Genomic DNA, 18,933 nt, shown 5'->3' with positions numbered 1-18,933 from the left:
CTGTGCCTGGGTTTGACTTCCAGCAGCCACTGTCCACATGCCTACTTAAAGGGACAGTTAGCAAATTGGAACACAATGAGAAAATTACTTTATTCAGTACATTGTACTTTTAAACTCATGAATATAACACAAAGATTCCTCTTATCTATTGACTTCTTGGCTGTATTTTATTCAGCTAGGTTTTTTAAAAAGTTAAACTTTAAGATCCTGCAAATTACTGAAAGTTTACATTCCTTATATACATACAAAATATATAATCATTCAGGACAACCTCAAAGGCTTGGAGCGTCAGGGATGGAGTATGTCTCAGGGAGAACTTGCCTGGCACGGGAGGCCCCAGGGTGAGCCCCAGCACTACAGAAACATTTCTTTAAATACCATTCAGCTCTATTCCTTGGAGGGTCTCCTAGGCTTGGCTGGTCTGATGCTGTGCCTTCCACACTGGCCCTGACTTTGTGGCACTCCTCCTGCTCAGCCCCCCAGATTGTCGGCATCTCACAGGGCTGGCTGCAGCCATTCTCTTCTGGGCTTGAGCCTGACCTTTACACCACCAGAAGCTCCACAGGCGGCGGCTTCAGTGGGATTTTCCCCAGGGTGAATCTCTGGGACTGGAACTGTTCTAGTTCTTCTTTGGTCAGCTGGTCCCGGGGTGTGAACAGCACATTATCTGCGGTGCTGGAGCCTGGGAGGGAGGCCGATGTGCCGCTGCCTCCAAACAGGTCATTGGAAGGTTTGGCAAACACAGCCTGAGAATGTGGGCTGGGACTACCAAAGCCAGGCACGGAGCTGCCACTTCCAAAGGCAGGGCCCACCGCAGGACCAAAAGGGCTTGCTGCCGAGGAAGCCGGAAACCCTGAAAACCCAGGGGACCCAAAACTGGAAGCGTCGGGGCTCTTGAATGAAAAGGGGACAGCAGATGTGGCTCCAAAGGCTGGAGTGGAGGAAGAGGTGGTGGAACCAGCCAAGGGCCCAGCCCCAAAGGCTGGGTGACTTCCAAACGCAGGCGTGCTCCCAGGAGGGGCAGGGGCAAATGCAGGGCTTGTTTTGAAACTGAAGTTCTGGACATTACTGCTGCTGCTGTTATTCACTGGAAAACCTACAAAAATAGATTACAGTCACAAAACATAGCCGTGTCACTCTTATCTCAGACATGGGTAGCATTGAAGAGTTTAGGGCACAAGTGAAAACAAAGTTAGAGCAAGCCGCTAATGCCCACCGCCCTGCCAGTTTGGCTGCTATGATTGACCTGTGCTCATGAGGAATTTGAGAAAGCGGCTGCACATTTTTGGCTTGTCTTGCTTTTCAGAGCTGCCATGTGACAACTGTATGATGACAAAGTTTTGAAAGGCACTGCTGCCACAGTGCTATCCTCCTATCAAATTCCTGCCAGTCTTGCTACAAATGCCAGGCTGACCTTGAACTTTTGATGCTTCACTCCAGCCTCTGAATGCTGGGACTCAAAGTATATCATGTCTAGTTTCCTGTGTGGTGAGAAACATCCCTAAAAAGTTCTTCTAGAGCTGGGCATGGCGGTTCCCATAGCAATGCCAGTACCGGGGGCAGAGGCAGAAGGATCAAGTCAGCCTGGTTTATGTAGCGAGTTCCAGGCCAGGGCTGCACAGTGAGACCCTGGCTCAGAAACAAAAGTGCTCTTCACTGCGTCCTAGCCGCATCCCGCCACATCCCTCTTCCTCCCTGCCTGCCTTTCCCAAGCATTAGTTGAGCTAACTTCTTCAAGGCTCCATAATGGAGGAATTTTCTAAAGTTGAAACCTATGGAAACGTGCTTTGCTGTGCTGGCAAAACCTGCCACACTATGTCTCTTACCTGATGACCCAAAGGCCCCTGCTTGCTGATTCCCAAATCCAAAGGCAGGTGCTGCCTGCCTGACTCCATCAGAGAGCTTAAAAAAACCCAAACAAAGATACAGTACTCAGTGAATAATTCTCATGTACTGTTGGGGGTAAATTTTAAAAAATTATTATTTAAATATGCATTTAACATTTGTTTAACATACAAAACGTCCATAATGTGATCATGAAAAGGAAAGGATATAATACTCTATAAAATATTAATCAACTCAGCAGGGCAGTGGTGGCGCACGCCTTTAATCCTAGTACTTGCAAGGCAGAGGCAGGCAGATTGTTGTGAATTTGAGGCTAGCCTGGTCTACAAAAGTGAGTCCAATACAGCCAAGGCTACACAGAGAGACCCTGTCTTGAAAACCAAAACAAACAAAAGAGTAAAAAGTAAATCAACTCATACAAATTTCTATGGAAAAATGTTCTAGAAATGAGCAATGATTATCTGTAGTTTGAGAATAATTTTAATTTTATACTTTATAAAAACAACCTATACTACAATCAGAAAGATTTTTATCAAGATATATTGTATCCATATGTAAAAGTTTCAAGGATAAATAAAATTGTATTTTTAAAAAAGGACATTTCAGTGTTTATAGGGTTAAACCTACATTTGTCAATCACTCCAGATACAAGTGAAAAGGCTGGGAGAGCATGCCCAGGCTGCTCAAAGGCTTTAGCTCAAGTGTAGTCAGTGTTAGAAAAGCTCACTACTGAGGCACTGGACAGTCCTGCTCTGCTGCTTGATACCCTTCAGGGAACCTTGCACTCCCTCCCTCCCTCCTGCTGAGACTTTTCCTCTTTGTTTTTGAAACAGGGTCTCACTGTGCATCCTTGGCTGCCCCAGAACTAGGCCTTGTCACAGCTGTCCAGCTGCCTCCACCTCCTAAGTGCTGGCACTGAAGCTGTGCAGCACCACAGCCAACTGGCAGACCTTCTTCATCGAACCAAGCCCGCTGAGCTTCACTCTCTCAGAAGCATCTTAGACACCTTTATCTAGTTCACAGACAGCAGTGCTTCTCAGCCTTCCTAATGCAGGGACCCTATAATACCGTTTTAATAATATGTTGTGGTGACCCCAAAGATAAACTTATTTTAGTTTCTACTTCAAAAGTGTAATTTTGCTACTGTTATGAAGCATACCAGTAAATATCTGATCTACAGAGGATCAAAAATGTGGTGCCTGTGAAAGGGTCTTTCAAATCCCAAAGGGGTTGCGACTCAGAGGTTGAGAACCACTGACATTGCTACTTTATGACAGCTTTCAATGAATCTTAATACACTTATAATCACCACAAACACATTCAGAACATTACTATTACCATTAAGAGCTCCCGCTGCCCTTCCGGGGCAGTAACAACCGTTTATGCACACTGCTAGGCTGCTCATCATTCCCTTCTGGAGTTTCACAATGACAGAATTTTACAGGTTTTTGGTATTGGAGTAATAATCACTAATAGGTAAATAAGTAAGTGGGTAAACAAATATATCTCTACTCATGATAAGATACTAGCGATGACGACATGTGTTAAGGCAGCGAAGGGTGGGTTGTTCCAAACCAGCAGTGGAGGGACCCTGTCAATGTCAACAAAAGCTGGCAACAATCACCCTGGAAGGAAGCTGCTCTATCAGCTCTCATCATGGTGATGGAGCCGCTTCTCAGCTGGTCAGAATATGTCACTAAATTCAAATGCCTTTATACAACTGCAAGGTGAAACAAACACATCTCTAAGTACTTGAATTTGTAATATTTCCCAATTTTCAAAACTAGTCCTATCTCAACTAAAAACCTGACACTAAAAATAATTTTTATTTTTACTTTTTTGTTTATTAAGAGAGAAGGCCTAAGTAGCCCTGGCTGTGCTGGACTTCAGGACATGCATCATGCTGTTCTCACACTCAGAGAGACCTGCTTACCTGGCTCCCAGAGCTGGAGCTGAAGGAGTGTGCCACTGTACCCTGCCTTTGCTACCTTGTGGGCTCTGCTGTTTCCCACCTTTATCGCACCCCCAACAGCCTAGTTTCACCCCTCATCACTAGAGCGACCACTAACAAACCACAGCCAAACCCCCTGAACATCCAACAACCAACAACCTTGCCTCTTGGGGCCCTGGCATTTGTATACCCTCCAAAAAGCCCCCAGAATTCTAAATGCCACACAATCGCAAAAACTATCTGCAGCTGGCAAAACTGTGACTCTACAGCTGCGGACAGGCTGAAGCAGCCCATACCCCACACCTGGGGGTAAACAAAGCAAATTCTTATAACAGCTCTGTGTTTTTTCAAAGAACCCAAAATTCCAGAATTGTCACTACATGCTACTATGTCTGACTGAAATTGCTCTTAAAAGCATAGCTCTCCCTTCTTTTCTGAGAAACAGGAGTAAGTTCTAGAGCATCAGCTGTAAGTAGCTATGTGGTGCGGATGTGTGCTGTAATCCTCCACAGAGACTTTTGCTTTTCCCTTCAAATTCAAAATGAGACATCCTTGGTCAAAAAGCACCAGAGGGGCTGGAAAGACGGCTCATAGATTAAGAGCACTAGAGTCTTCAAGAGCGTCTGAGCTCAATTCCCTGCACTCACATGGCAGTTAGTTCTCAACTGTCTGTAACTCCATCTCCAGGGCATCTGACATTCTTTTCTGACCTTCACTGGACCAGGTACATACTTGGTGCATGGACATACATGTTAGCAAAACACAAAATAATAAGAATTTAAATTTTTAATAGAGTCTTTAATCCCAGCACTGAAGCATGGGGTCTGGTCTACACACACTGAGAGCCAGGCCAGCCAGGGCTATTTGAGATGAGACCCTGTGTCAAGAAGCAAACAAAAGAGAATAAAAGGCTAGGCACGGAGGAGGCTGAGACAAGTGGATGTGGGTTCAAGAGCAGCCCAGGCTCCACAGGAAGCTGCAGGACATCCTCTCTACTTAGTGAGGTCTTGTCTAAAAAACAAAACAAAACCCAACAACAACAAGAAAAAACCCAACAACACAAAACAAAAATACGGCGGATGAGATATTTCTCTGAAGAAACCTCTCTTCAGTACTCACCAGAGCGCCTTTGGTTGACATATTCAGATTTTTCAACTCATTTATCCTATTCCTCCACTGACTTACTAGCTGTTGAACAGAATTTAGCTGTAGAGAAAAAAAACCAATAACAGAAACAAAAAATAACTCAGAATTGAATGTTTAAACCCTGCTCCTGTTTTCCAGAGATATCCCAGCTCTAGCTGCCTCCCTCTGTTCCCTAGCTCCCTGCAGCTAGTGGCTGGGCACCTGAAGTGCACAAACAGCGCTATCCAGCCAGAGGGGAGAGAGGGGTGGGGGAGCTGTGCACAGGAGCCGGATGCACAGCCCTGATTGCAGATGACAGACACTAGCCCCTTCAGGCATCCTCCTCATCCTCCTCACACACTCTTTCAGAGAGTTTTTTTTTTTTGTGGTCTTTTGGCTAGCTGCATGTGAAGGTGCTAACATGTTCAGTAGAAGTGCTGTTTACGTCACTGTGTTTTTCTAGTATTCATTGTGGGATCTGCACCCGACAGAAGCAATAATACTGTTCAGCTGACAGGAGGTCTGAGTTCTAGGACTAGTTGATGGGTAATAATAAAAATAATATCCCTAGTCTAGTACATCATTATCAATTTAGACAACTAAACAATTTTTTAAAAGTAGTCTAGGAAAATAAAAAAGAAACTGACCCACACATTACAGTTCTCACCAACTGTGCCCACACAGGCAAGCCACCAGCAACACAGCAGACAGTAACTGACAGCCAGCTGTGACTGAGGTGCAGCATGGGAGAAAACTTACATAGCTCTGCAAGTTATTGCTGGTTAAGAAGTTCTGGTACTCAAGCCTCAGCTCCTCCGGTGAGATGTCTGGGAAACCTGAGGTGAGGAATCAGGTGAGGTTTAAACAGTGAGTACTGCTGATTCTGGTAGTGAGCTGGAGTGCGAGAGACAAAACGTGACAATGCTGGTTATCACAAAAATGTCTAGGCCACAGGAAAAAACTCAAAGCCTATACACGCACGCATGCTTACATTAGTAAACTGGCAAAAAAGACAGCTCTTTCATCTTTGAATAAAGAATTCTGTAAAGACAAAGAGTGAAAGGAAAACAAAAGAGCTGACTACATACACAGTCAAACTCTAGTCTAAAAATGCTGACAGGTTTATAACAAGCACATTTAAAATCAGGAAAACTACAACTGCATTCAAGGGTTAAAATTCTTTTTTTGTTGTTTGTTTTTCATGACAGGGTTTCTCTATGTATCCTTCCTTGGCTGTCCTGGACTTGTTTTGTAGACCAGGCTGGCCTTGAACTCACAGAGATCGGCCTGCCTCTGTCTCCTGAGTGCTGGGATTAAAGGCTTGTGGCCCGGCAAGGGCAGAAGGTAGAAGTAGTTCACTAAGTTCAAAAGGAGACTTAGTGATAGAATGCTCTCCTCACAGACTGGCAAATGTTAAGAACAGACGATTACTGTCACTCCGGTTGTGGGAATGGATGCTGTCCTGAACACACTAAGGAATTTTCTAGGGCAAACTGTCCATAAGCAAGCACAAGTGCCAAAGCTCACAGACTCTGACCTACATCTCTGATGGACGGATGGTCGGACGGACGGATGGATGGATGGATGGATGGATGGATGGATGGATGCTGGGCAGTGGTGAGAGGCAGAGGCGGGCAGATCTCTGTAAGTTCAAGGCCCTGATGCTCTCTAACTGATAGAAGAACTTTTTGTTGTTTCCAGCTAACAATGTTATATATTGTATTTAGTTATTTCTGATAATTCTTAATATATTGATTAGTCTTTCTGTGACTTAGAAACCCAACACTATTTATTATTCTAGATTACTTGTAGCTACAAAACACAACGTTTTGTTGTTTTGGAAACTCACTTGTAGACCAGGCTGGCTTCAAACTCACAGAGATCGTTGCCTCTCTCTACGGTGCTGGGATTAAAGGCGTGCTCCAACAGCACATAGTTAGCTCTTTATAATGAACCAAGCATGTACCCATATACATGTTCCAAAATAAATAAATAAGATTAGTGAGATGAAGAAAAAAAAAGATTAATGAGATGAATAGCACATCTTGGTCTATTAATCTCATGAACATCTGGCTTAATAAACAGCTAGATTATTTTGTAAAAGTATTTTTTATTTGTGTGTGTGTGTGTGTGTGTGTGTGTGTGTGTGTGTGTGTGTGTGTAAGTGCAGCTGTCTGCAGAGGTCAGAATGCAAGACTGGATTCCATAACTATTGGAACTAGTTACAGGAAGTTGTGAGCCACCAAACATGGGTGCTAGAAACTGAAGTCAGATGCCCTGCGGGAGCAGTACACGCTCTCAGCTGCTGTGTAGCACCGCGCCAGCCACAATCCTGCATTCCTGCGTGTGCTTCTGTATGTGCTCCTGCAGTCATCCTGCTGCTCCATGACATCCACAGACATGTCACCGGAAAAGGAAGTCTCAATGGCCGTTTCAGATAAATGTGTCTATTTTTCTTTGACAATGCATCAATATTGGAACATGGAGTGGAAGGTTTTTGTTTTGTTTGTTTTTTGAGACTATGGAGCTCTGGCTACCCTGGAGCTCACTGTAGACCAGGACAGAAGCACGCAGAATCCTGGGACAGGGACTTCAAGGACTCCTGGCTGTGCCATGCTTGTCTCCTCACTCTGCAGGAAAAAGACTCAGCATCTCCCTGAGCAGGCCAGGGAGACTTGGTGGCCCAAGTTCCAGAGCGGCCATAGGGTCAGTGGAAAGAAAGGACTATTTTACAGAAAAGCCATCCTTGTAGCTCCTCATCTTCAAAGGAGTCTCAACAGGCTTTATGGAAAGTAAGGAGCCTCAGAAGGGGAAGAAGAACCAATGTAAGCGGGCAGTGACGGCTGCTACGGCGGGCAGCATGGGCGCTTCCTGGTGCTGAGGTTTCACAGAGGGAACCAATGACTGGACTGGAACCTGGTAGGTCCTGTTTTCCTGTTCTTTCTTGAGAACAATACGACGACGTAAGAGAAGGACACTGTCCACTCCCAGTCCCTGGACTCTGAGGTTCAAGGGGAATACTTGGATACTTCAAACACAGGCCGTATTCTAGTTATTCTGAAGTTGGAAGTTTGGAATAAATGGATTTAGCATGGTCTTAGCTTTAGGAAGTAGAAACTTTTGAATATATTTAAAAAAAACACAAGTACTGAGTTAGGTCCGCAGCCTAGTGGTAGGGCTTTTGCCTAGCATGGATGAAGGCTCGGGTTCGATCCTCACCTCAGGACTCAACATAAACTAATGAGCCAACAAGCCACCCAAACATGTTTCCCGGTTACCTGAGATGTTAGGTTTCTTTTTCACTGGTGAGTAAACAGAAAACATCCACTGCCCTGATGATTCCCAAATCTCTATATCTTTAACAATTCCTTCCCTGGGGGGAAAAAAGCAAGTGAAAAGAAATAAAAATAAGAGTAGTGGATATTTTCACTTTCTTGTAAAAATTTGTTATTTATGAAGGTGAATACCTGAAATTTTAAATTCTAACAAATACACAAATTTATATATTTTCCATTTTCCTCTCTCCACTCCCCCACCCCCCACCTCTCTGATTTTTTTTTTTTTTAGACAGGGTTTCTTTGTGTAGCCTTGGCCATCCTAGAACTCACAGAGCTCGGCCTGCTTCTGCTTCCTGAGTCCTCCTGAGTCCCAGGTACCGGGATTACAGGTGTACCCAGCTTGCCATCTGATTTTCTGAGGACTCTTTTCTACATCAGAAGTTCACAGAAATATGAATTATAACCTGGGTGTGATGGAGCACAGCTGTAATTCCAGCTCTTGGGTGGTTGAGGAAAATTTTGAGACCAGGCAGGGTAATACAGTAAGGTCAATCTGGGCTGCACATCTAGAGCTTGTTACCAAAACAAAAGCTCTTGTATTTTGTAGTTACAAGTGATCTAGAATAATTAATAGTGTTACTTTTCTAATTCACAGAAAGGCTAGTCAATATATTTAGAAATTATCAGAAATAGTAAATACAACACACAACAGTGTCAGATGGAGACAACAAAGGGCGCTGCTCTCAGTTACAGAGCATCATGAAATGGTGATAGGACTTATAGATATCTTACATTTTCTGTTTTCTAATACAGGAAACACATCCATAAATTATTTTTAATTATATGTACACTGGTGTTTTGCCTGCATGTATGTCTGTGTGAGGGTCTTGGGTTCCCTGGAACTGGAGTTACAGAGAGTTGTGAGCTGCCATGTGGGTGCTAGGTCCTCTGAACCCAGGTCCTCTGCAAGAACAGCCAGTGCCCCTAACCACTGAGCTATCTCTCCAGCCCTCAGGTCTATGCATGTAACAGATAATCTATTTATCCCTAAAGTAATGTTTCTTTTCATCTAGAATGTGATCATTAATTAGTAAAGTGATAAATATCACAAAGAAAATGTTCTTACACTTAAATCACAATAAATAGAACTTTGCTTTCTACACACACACACATACATACACACTCTTCTCTCTCCCTCCCTCCCTCCCTCCCTCCCTCTCTTCAATTAATGCTTTCCCAATGCACTTGAAGATTTAGGTTCAATCCTCAGCATTTCAAGGCAAACAGCTTTAACCCCAACACGCAGGAGACAAGCAATGAGACCTGAGTTCCAAGCTAGCTTAGGCTACACAAGGTGACCGTGTCTTAAAACAAAACAACGCCCACCCCCTACCCCCCACCCCGACGCCACAATCCACTGCTTATGGACCTTCAAATAGGGTAACCGAAAAATAAAGGTTTAACAACAACAACAAAAGTGACATCAGTAATCCTCAGAACCTGTAAAGGATGCAGAGCGCAAGGACCCTGAGGCAGCCTAACCCCTGAAATGTGCTACTACAGCAGCAAGTGGGCCAGTGTGGTGTACCTACGAACACACACTACTGAGGGAGACGTGGACTGAGATGCTCACAGTGAACAGGGTGGTTGTGAGATGGAGCCACGGCTGGGTTCTTTGTTAAGTTTTGCTTACTCTGATTTTCTTTTTGCTTCTTTCTTTCTTTCTTTTTTTTTTTTTTTTTAAGACAGGGTTTCTCTGTGTAGCCTTGGCTGTCCTGGACTCCTTTGTAGACCAGGCTGGCCTTTGAACTCACAGTAATTTGCCTGCCTCTACTCCCCGAGTGCTAGGATTAAAGGAACGTGCCACCACGCTTGGCTGCTTACTCTGATTTTTCAAAATTACTCTTTTTCAAAGAAAATACTCTAAGTGCTTCTGGAAAAACCAAGCAAGTGGGCAGTGATTTTCTATAAAGCTTTAACTTACAGAAGTTTCTTTTCATCTTTCTGCTCGTCAGAGATGGGTGAAGCAAAAGGGTTTTGGGATGATCCAAAGCCTCTGCTGGTGGACGCGCCGGAATCAAAAGAGCCGAAGAGAGGTTTGTCTTGATCTCTGCTGCCACCCCACGCTGTGGTCTTGGGGAAGCTGGAAGGCTGGATGACATTGGAGTACCTCTGGCTGCTGGCATTCCACCCACGCCTGTTACTTCCTAAAATAGCCAAGAAAATGAAAGAATCAGAACATTTGTAACTTTTCAACAGCTTAGAGATCTTTATTACATTTCATCTTATTGTATCTTGAAATTATACAAAGGTTAATTGAGTGCTATTTTCTACTAATTTTAAATGATTTATAACTTGCTACATGTTATAACAAATCACATAATGTTCTAACTGCATTTAAAAGATGAGATAAAGGTGGTCAGGTGTGTTGGTGTACGAATTTAATCACAGCACTGCACAGACAGAGACAGGCAGAACCCTGAGACTTTCAGGCCAGCCTGGGCTACAGAGTGAGTCCCAGGCCAGCCAGGGCTGCATAGTGAGGCCCTATCTCAAACAAACAAATTAAAAACCCCAAATGAGAACAAGAGGATTAGAAATCCAAAGAAATGTAACGATACATTGTTGAGTCCGTATTAAACTACCTGACCATGGGAGAATGAAGAAAAGACAGTAAGTCCTAAGCTTGAGTGGGCTAGCCTTTGCCTAGCAGGCTCAAGGCCCCTGGTTTGACCCAGCGTTGGCTGGACCTGTATGTCCGGGAAAAGCTGTGTTTTCATTTACTTGCTTCTTCACTGGACCATACAGAGACACTGAATGAAAAAGAACAGTGAATAAAATGGACAATAAAAAGGATTACTTCTTACTTTCTGTCCTTAAGTATGAAGAAACCATTTGTCTTGGTCTTTCCTCCGTGGACACAATGTCTATCCTTCCTATGGAGATTATGCTATGTGGAAAAAGTCCAGAGCAGATTTCTAACACTCCATAACTGTCAAAAACTGAGCCACTAGAACTTTCTTCCTGTTTTGATCTTGTCTTTAATCTTACCACTTCCAGGTTGAGCCTAGGATGGCTTGAGAAATGTGTCATTTAGTGTATACTAAAAACGGAACGACAGGTTTGCCCATATTCTAAACTACTCCACCAAAGAGAAAGAAAAAAAAAAATGGGAGAGACAGCGGAACCACATCTCTGAAGCGGGAATCAATGGCATTTTGTTTTGAAGTTCCACATCCTTTGTGGAGGGATCACAGCACAGACATGGACTTCCTTACGCTGCACTCGGGTGGCCCTACCTGTGGCCTTATAATTGCATTCTTTTTCTTATCATCCTAAATTTTTATTTATATTTTATCTTTCATCTAATTATCTATCTACTTTCGAATTACTACATTTAAAGTAGGTTTCCGGAGACAAACACTCCCAGAAGTTCCTGGGAACACACCGGTATTTATCGGAACCCGAATCTTAATTTTTGGAGCATTTCACTAAATCGAGTATAAATGACACAATTTGTCTCCCTCATCAAGAAACGACGGCGTCACACAAGGGATCAGATGAGCCTTAAAGACTTCAAGGGGAAAGAGAAGCACCCAGTGACATTAGGTTCCAAAGTGAAAACCTTGTGTTGTACGGAATACCCTTTCCTCAAAACCTGTAAGGTTCTCAGCCCAGTGTGCCACCCTACCAACTAATGCCCAAGTGATCAAGAACGAGAAGAGCAGGGCTCGGGATCTGGATAGACCCACGCGAATTCTCCTAATCATTGCCACTGATAAACAAAGAAATTTCGGTAAGTATACTTCTAGCTTAAAAAACGTAGTGTTTGGCGCTAGCATCCAGGTCCACCCGCCTGTCCACGTATGATCGGCCAAACCCACTACCCAAACTACTACTGGGAGAAACCTCTGAGGCTAGGGCAGGGGCGGGGGTGTGTGCGCTCCCGTCCGGGAGCATCACCTGAAGGTGGCTGCTGTTGCGGTGGCGACTGCCGAGCCCCGCCCGTACCCCGGGCGCCGGGATGCTCGTTCCAGCAGCGATCTCCGAAGCGGCACCGGCCTTGAAGGAAAAACTGGCAAATGGTCATGGCAGCGCCGTCCCAGCTCGTCCCAACTTGAGGTCTACAGGTAAGCAGCGAGGGCCCAGCCTCCAGCAACCGAAGTCTCGCCGCTAGTGTGACGTCATCTCCCCGCGCCCAGAGGTTCTGTGAGCTGTCTCCATAGCGATGAGCGACGTGAACTGTAGCCAATGCGATTTGAGAAGAGTAGATCTGTTAGCGAAAGTACGTGTTAGGAGGAAGAGAGAGGGCGTTGAAAAGGAACACAGTCGTTGGACCCAGGAACCGGACCCAAGTCGAGAGCATAACTGATATAGTAGACAACCAGCAAGCCTCTAGCTTGCTATAGTTTGTGAGACTCAGTCCTTCTTTACACTTTGTTAGACAAGAAAAGTAAGAACAGGCTCAAAAAGAGACTCTTAAGCCCATCCGTTTATCAGAAAGGACGGCTCAGAAAACCAGGGGTAACCAGGAAGCAAGAATCAATGCAGGCGAAAAAGCATCTGGAGTAGCGCTAAACAGGGTTCTAAAACCTTCTATTAAGTTCCAGCTTAACTCTCTCCTTGAGGACTTTCCAGGTGACGTACCACATCTCATGGCACCACTGTGCTCAGCTGGAGTGATCTCTGTCGATGGAGTCTTGCCAGCTGTTGGAGCGCCAGGCAAAATGTTGTTTTAAAAATGAAAATCCCAAACGTTCAGTTTTATCAATACTCAGGAACCTGATGCCACGGTGAAAACCTACAGCTCAGAGAGGCAGAGAAAGCACCCAGCTGACCTTCCTACTCAGGCCACAGCCCGATGGAAAAGGCCCCAATAGGAAACAAAACAAAACAAGGCCAAAGGCTTGCTAGCTCACAAAGCCCAAAAGCTAAGGAACCCAAGAGCCAAAGAGAGCTCTTTCTACTTTTACACTCTGTCTTAGATACCCTTCAATTTAAAGTCTCTCCTACTCTTTAATCCTTTTCAGCTGGTTTCTCGCTCAGCCTCTTGATCTTGGCTTAACTTTATTAAATCCTGTGTACAGAACGCTCTTGGAGCTAGGTGTGTGCTAGGGCTGAACCACACCTTAATCACCTGTTTACAATAGACAAAGTTCTTATAGCTCACAATCTCTGGGATCAATATCCTGTAACGTAGGTGTAACCCAGGCTGGTCTCAAAGTTAAAGTTATCCTCCTGTCTCAGCCTACCGATGTGTGAACTACCACTACTTTTTATCTTTAACCCACCTCACACTAAGTAAGTTTCAGTTTTTTATAATAGATGAATTGCCACACAAACCACTAAGCACCAATCTCAGTGAGGTATTGATGGTTTATTAGAACGCCACACCCCAAGACTGGTCATGACCAGGGACACAGAACTCAGGAGCCGAACTGTGACATTGGTCTGTTTCTAAGGCAGGCTTTTTGTAAGAAAAGCCGTAACCAGGCAACCAGGTGGGAAGCAAGGGGAGGGCAGCCTTGCATCATTTTGACCAGCTAAACACAAGAAGAATCCATTTTGTTCTGAGCACAATGTATCCAGGTAGGTAGACAAAGTATTTTAAGCTGTTTGGCTGTGATTTAGGGTAGGAGAGCTCTTGGGGGTTTTCCAGTTCTCTGGGAGTAAGGAACATAGCAGGATGTTACGGTCTTAACTCTAATGGAACATACATTTATCTTTAACTCGAGCAGAACATATATTTATCATCTGTTGTTTTATTCTAAGCAGCAAGCATTGAACCTTCCTGGTTTCAGGCACATAGGACCTGAGAACTTGGGAACTGAATTTCACCTTATAATCAAAATGGAGATTTGGAGTCAAAATGGCTTCTGATATGCTAAGGGCTGTGTTAACAGAGGAGCCACAGCCATGCTAGGAGCTAAAGCAGGTCTCAACAGAGGGGCTATAGAGTTTAAGTAGGTTAAGCAGGTTACAACATTATGTTAAAAAGGAGGAAAACTAGGAATATCAACGTGAAACCTTAAATAACTTTAGTGGAAACTTAAGGTATTCAAAAGGATCAAAGGCTGAATGCTGCAACCCATGAAATACCCTTTCGTATTACCAGTTTACAGAGGTTTAGTGGGAACTAGTTGGGTGCCATATGGGATGAAATAAGTTGGATTTTCTTACGCCTTTTTGGTATAGCTTAAAAGTATTTGTCTTGCCGGGCATGATGGCACATGCTTGTAATCCGAGCACTCGGGAGGAAGAAGCAGGTGGATCACTGTGAGTTCGAGGCCAGCTTGGTCTACAAAGTGAGTCCAGGACAGGCAAGGCTAACACAGAGAAACTGTGTCTCAAAAAACAAAAACAAAAAATTAATTAATTTTTAAAAAATATTTGTCTTAAATTTTTTTTTCTAGCTGGGCTTGGTGGTGCATGCCTATAATCCCAGCACTTGAAAAGGCAGCGGCAGATGGATGGCTGTGAGTTTGAGTCTATCTTGGTCTATAAAATGAGTCCAGGACAGACAAGGCTACACAGAGAAACCCTGTCTCGAAAACCAAAACCAAAACCAAAATCCACCTCCCCCAAATACCTCCTTTCCCTTACATGCAGAAAGTTTGTTTTCCCTAATGCAAAATATGCAAAAAAGAATATAGACTTAGTTGAATAACTGATAATTAAGTGGAACATTTTATTTTGATAGTGGTGTATTAAAATAGTTCATGTTTAAAAACCTGACCATAAAGCCGCAATTACTGTTTTTAATATCAAACAATTTTTGACTAGTAAGCATCATACTCAGATTATGATTTTCAAAAGTAAAAATCATGTATTATCAAAATAGACTACTTCAAAGGATAGAACAGTGACAAACTCAGTATCTATTGAAAGAGTACACTAAAGGAAAGGAACTTCTAGGGGAAAGTAAGGAAATATACTTTATACACAAAGTAATTTGTACACTAAGTAATATACTTTGAATGCAGTTTACTTTTACCTGTTATCTTGGCTTTGAGAATTGTATCTAACAGTTCTCAGCTGTGGGTGGGGGTTGCAGGACATCTGATCACATTGTGATCCCTGAGATAGTGAGCTGTAAAAACTTTTGTTTGGCATGGTGGAGCCATAACACACACCTTTAATCCAAGAGATTTCTGTATACAGGATTTAATAAAGAAACCAGCTGACAGGGATTAAAGAATAGGAGGGACTTTGAGTTGAAGGGTATTGAAGACATCAATAGAAGTAGAAGGGGCTTTTAGCTCTTTAGCTTTTGAGCTCCTCAGCTTCTTGGCCTTTAGCCTTTTGGGCTTTGAGCTAACAAGCCTTTGGCCTTGGGGTTTTTTTTCCTTTTCCTCCTGGGCTGTCAGCTGAGCTAGTGAGCATTTTTTTTTCTTCTGGGTCATCAGCTAAGTAGGACGATCAGCTGGGTGATTTCTCTGCCTCTCTGAGCTAGAAGGTTTTTCCCCCCAGTATCTGGCTCCTGAGTCTGTCTTTACTGGTAAAATTGAATGGTTGGGATTTTCCTTTCAAAACATTTTGGCTGGCACTCCAATGAGCGACACAACCCCACTGACCGAGATCACTCCAGCTGAGGACAAACTTGAGAAGCCATCAGATTCGGTAAGTCATCTGGGTAGTAGGCCTCTAAGAGACAGTTAAAGATGGGACGTACCATAATAGAAGGCTTTAGAACCCTGTTTACTGCTACTCCACATGGCTAAAAATAGAAGCATTAAACAAAAAGCTAAATAACTTAAATGAAATTGGTCAATACCAATTATGATTATTATCATTTTATTTTATATTTTATTCTTAACAAGCAGGATGGCTTTCTGTACCCGCTCTAAGAAAACACCTTTAGAGATACAGGAAAAAGAAAAATATGAAAAGTGCATATAAGCCTTAGAAGGAAAATTAGAATTATGAGATTAAGAAAAATACTCAGACATAGAGGAATTTAGACAAGAGCCTACCACACCACAGCATGAAACTGGGAGGGAGTGGCCTAAGGCTGTTAGAAAACTGAAAACTAGCCTTAGTGTATCCAGTTGTCACAAACATGAGGATAAGTCGTAGAGTCTTTCTTGGCAAAGCTCCAGACACCTCTGACTGTCCAGCATGATCTTTAGACATCTAGAACAGCTGTTGAAGCATTGCTTGACAACGTTCCAAAGACCTCTGGCTAATCACTGCCCTTAAATATTATGTATGGTCCAGGTGTAATTTTGTCTAGAAATCTGCCTTTTTCTCCTAAAACTGTCTTTTTATTTCTGAGCCCTAATGAAATTCATACAGGGAAAACTTTTTCCCACAGAGAATGCTGAAATATGGCATCTGGCCAAGGGCTTGAGACAATGATAGTTTTTTTGCTCTGACTGTGAGCACCCAAGCAGAAACTACTTGAAAGTTAGGACCTTGACATAACAGTACCTGGCTAGATACTATTAGGTAGAGAAAGTTTCTTTAGAATCTGCTTTGGGAGCAATAGAAGGTGGGCTTGGAACGTCATACTTTACAGATATTTTACAATGGAAGACCCCTTGGCAGTTAGCCTAGGCTTGGATAGCACACCTGTTGGCTTGGGACTGGGAGTAAGTCAAGAGTTTTGTTTTTGTTTGTTTGTCTATTTTAAGAGAACATTTAGCTCAAGTTATGTTGCTATGACAATCTTGTAAACACAATGGCTTTATCCCAGGAAAAATTTGTGATTAAACTTTCCTGAGTATTGTTTAAGAAATGATAATCAGGTTATGCTGACCATTCCTTGGAAATTGATTGATCTTTGTTCTATGGTTTATTGTAGGTTATACAGAACTTTTTGTTTTTCTTGTTAGACTGTTCCCTTCTTTGTTGATTTTTTAAAAAATGCCCTATTGATTGTAAAAGATGAGAAAAATCATGATGTAATCTGTAATGAAAAAAATTGAACTTCATTTTGATAAAATACTGGGGTTGGGTAAAGAAGAACAGCAAGCAAGTAACAGACACGAGAGAGTAAGCTAGAGTGAGATAGACCAGCAAGCAAGAAGAGACACAGAAAAGTAAGGGTAACAGCAAAGAGTCAGACAGGCAGCATTCAAGACAGACAGAAAGTAAAGTTCTCCTGGGAGTTAGACAGCAAGCAAGACACACAGAGAGAGAGAGAGAAACAGAAAATAAGGTTCTCCTGGGTTTTAAGACCTTCATCTTGTACTGCATGTGCCTGAGTTTCCAAGTATTTCTTTCTTTCTTTCTTTATTTTTATTTATCATTATGTATACAGTTCTCTGCCTGCATTGCATGTACACCTGCAGGCCAGAAGAAGGCATCAGATCTCATTACAGATGGCTGTGAGCCATACTGTGGTTGCTGGGAATTGAACTCAGGACCTCTGGAGGAGCAGTCAGTGCCCTTAACCTCTGAGCCATCTCTCCAGCCCTCCAAGTATTTCTTTTTCCTCTGTTCCTCAAGCTCTCCTCGATAACTAGTTAAGCTAGTTGTTCAACCAACAGTTGATTTCCTCATAGCCAGCCGTTCACCGCCTGCTCAGTTCTCCCTACTGTTGATCCACCTCTCTTCTCTCCTCTTTGCTGTTCCTGGAGTTGGTCCAAGATATCAGCTGAGGCTGAGAGAGAATTGGTAGAAAAGAAATTACAGGATGCACATGTGGATTGCTTGGATCCAAAGCTGGATTGTATTTTGATTATTTTTGCCTTCTCCCATGGGAATTATTATGCAGAGAGATGATAGTATCTTAGAATGGATATTTTAAGCACATAAACAGAGTGAAAAAGTAAAGACTTTTGTAGAAAAGATTTCTGACTAGATCATAAAAGGAAAGATGAGACTTCGCCAACTAACAGGAATAGACCCAGCAGAAATTGTGCTACCTTTTACTAATGCTGAGATTGCCTCATTATGGGCAGACAATAAACACTGGTAGAGGGCTTGCAGTGATTTTTTTGGGGGGGGGGGGAAATTAACAACAGATACCCAAAAGGCAAGTGACTTCAATTTGTAAAAAGAACTAATTGGATTCTGCCTCATATAATACAAAGGATTCCAATTTCTGGTGATCCTACATTTTACACTGATGCCAATAAATTGAAAAGGGCAGGTTATAAGTCAGAAAATGTAAGTAAGGTGGTTAAGAGTCCTTATGATTCAGTTCAAAAATCAGAATTATATGGAATTCTGATGGTGTTATCAGATTTTCAAGAATCTCTTAATATAGCAACTGACTCAATATGCTGAGTTGTTTTGCAGCTGTGCCTAGTGGTGCATGCCTTTAATCTCAGCACTCAAAAGGCAGAGGCCTCTTTGAGTCCCAGCCTGGTCTACAAAGTGAGTCCAGGCCAACCAGGGCTACACAGAGAAACCCTGTCATGAAAACTAAACCAAACCAAAAAGTTGTTTTGAGCTAGGCGTGGTGGCACACGCCTTTAATCCCAGCACTCGGGAGGCAGAGCCAGGTGGATCACTGTAAATTCAAGGCCAACCTAGTCTACAAAGTGAGTCCAGAACAGCCAAGGTTACACAGAGAGACTCTGTCTCAAAAAACCAAAAAAAAAAAAAAAAGTTGTTTTGCATTTAGAAACTGCAGATCTGATTCAGGAAGATTCTGACTTAACTTCATTATTTATTCAGTTATAAGTGATCATAAATAGAAATCTTTCATTATATATAACACATATAAGATCTCATATTGGCCTACCAGGCCCCCTAGCGCACTGTAATGATGCAATTGATCAACTC

At 43.0% G+C, this 18,933-nt stretch overlaps 1 protein-coding gene and 1 long non-coding RNA gene across 8 annotated transcripts in view; one reads left to right on the top strand and one right to left on the bottom strand.

Moving 5' to 3' along the window:
* Window positions 1-65: 65 nt before the first annotated feature.
* Window positions 66-12,404, bottom strand: NUP42 (nucleoporin 42). Its single transcript, XM_084787746.1, has 7 exons — window positions 12,163-12,404; window positions 10,184-10,406; window positions 8,200-8,294; window positions 5,681-5,757; window positions 4,916-5,002; window positions 1,827-1,902; window positions 66-1,096 (listed from the first exon to the last, which is right to left on the bottom strand). The coding sequence occupies exons 1-7, from the start codon at window positions 12,287-12,289 to the stop codon at window positions 543-545; spliced, it is 1,239 nt and encodes a 412-aa protein (XP_084643872.1). The 5' UTR covers window positions 12,290-12,404; the 3' UTR covers window positions 66-542.
* A 79-nt stretch (window positions 12,405-12,483) lies between these two features.
* LOC311600723 overlaps window positions 12,484-18,933 on the top strand; it is a 48,764-nt gene continuing 42,314 nt past the window's right edge. For 3 of the 7 annotated variants that reach the window (XR_014780333.1, XR_014780334.1, XR_014780335.1), the window contains exon 1: window positions 12,853-13,788. This is a non-coding gene — a long non-coding RNA (uncharacterized lncRNA). The other 4 variants (XR_014780331.1, XR_014780332.1, XR_014780330.1 and 1 more) reach the window with 4 other exon arrangements.

Source organism: Acomys minous (genome assembly GCF_964271855.1).
Source record: "Acomys minous genome assembly, chromosome: 6".
NCBI classification, from domain to species: domain Eukaryota; kingdom Metazoa; phylum Chordata; class Mammalia; order Rodentia; family Muridae; genus Acomys; species Acomys minous.
Note: the sequence above shows the minus strand (reverse complement) of the source record. Positions and strands in the feature narration are given on the sequence as shown.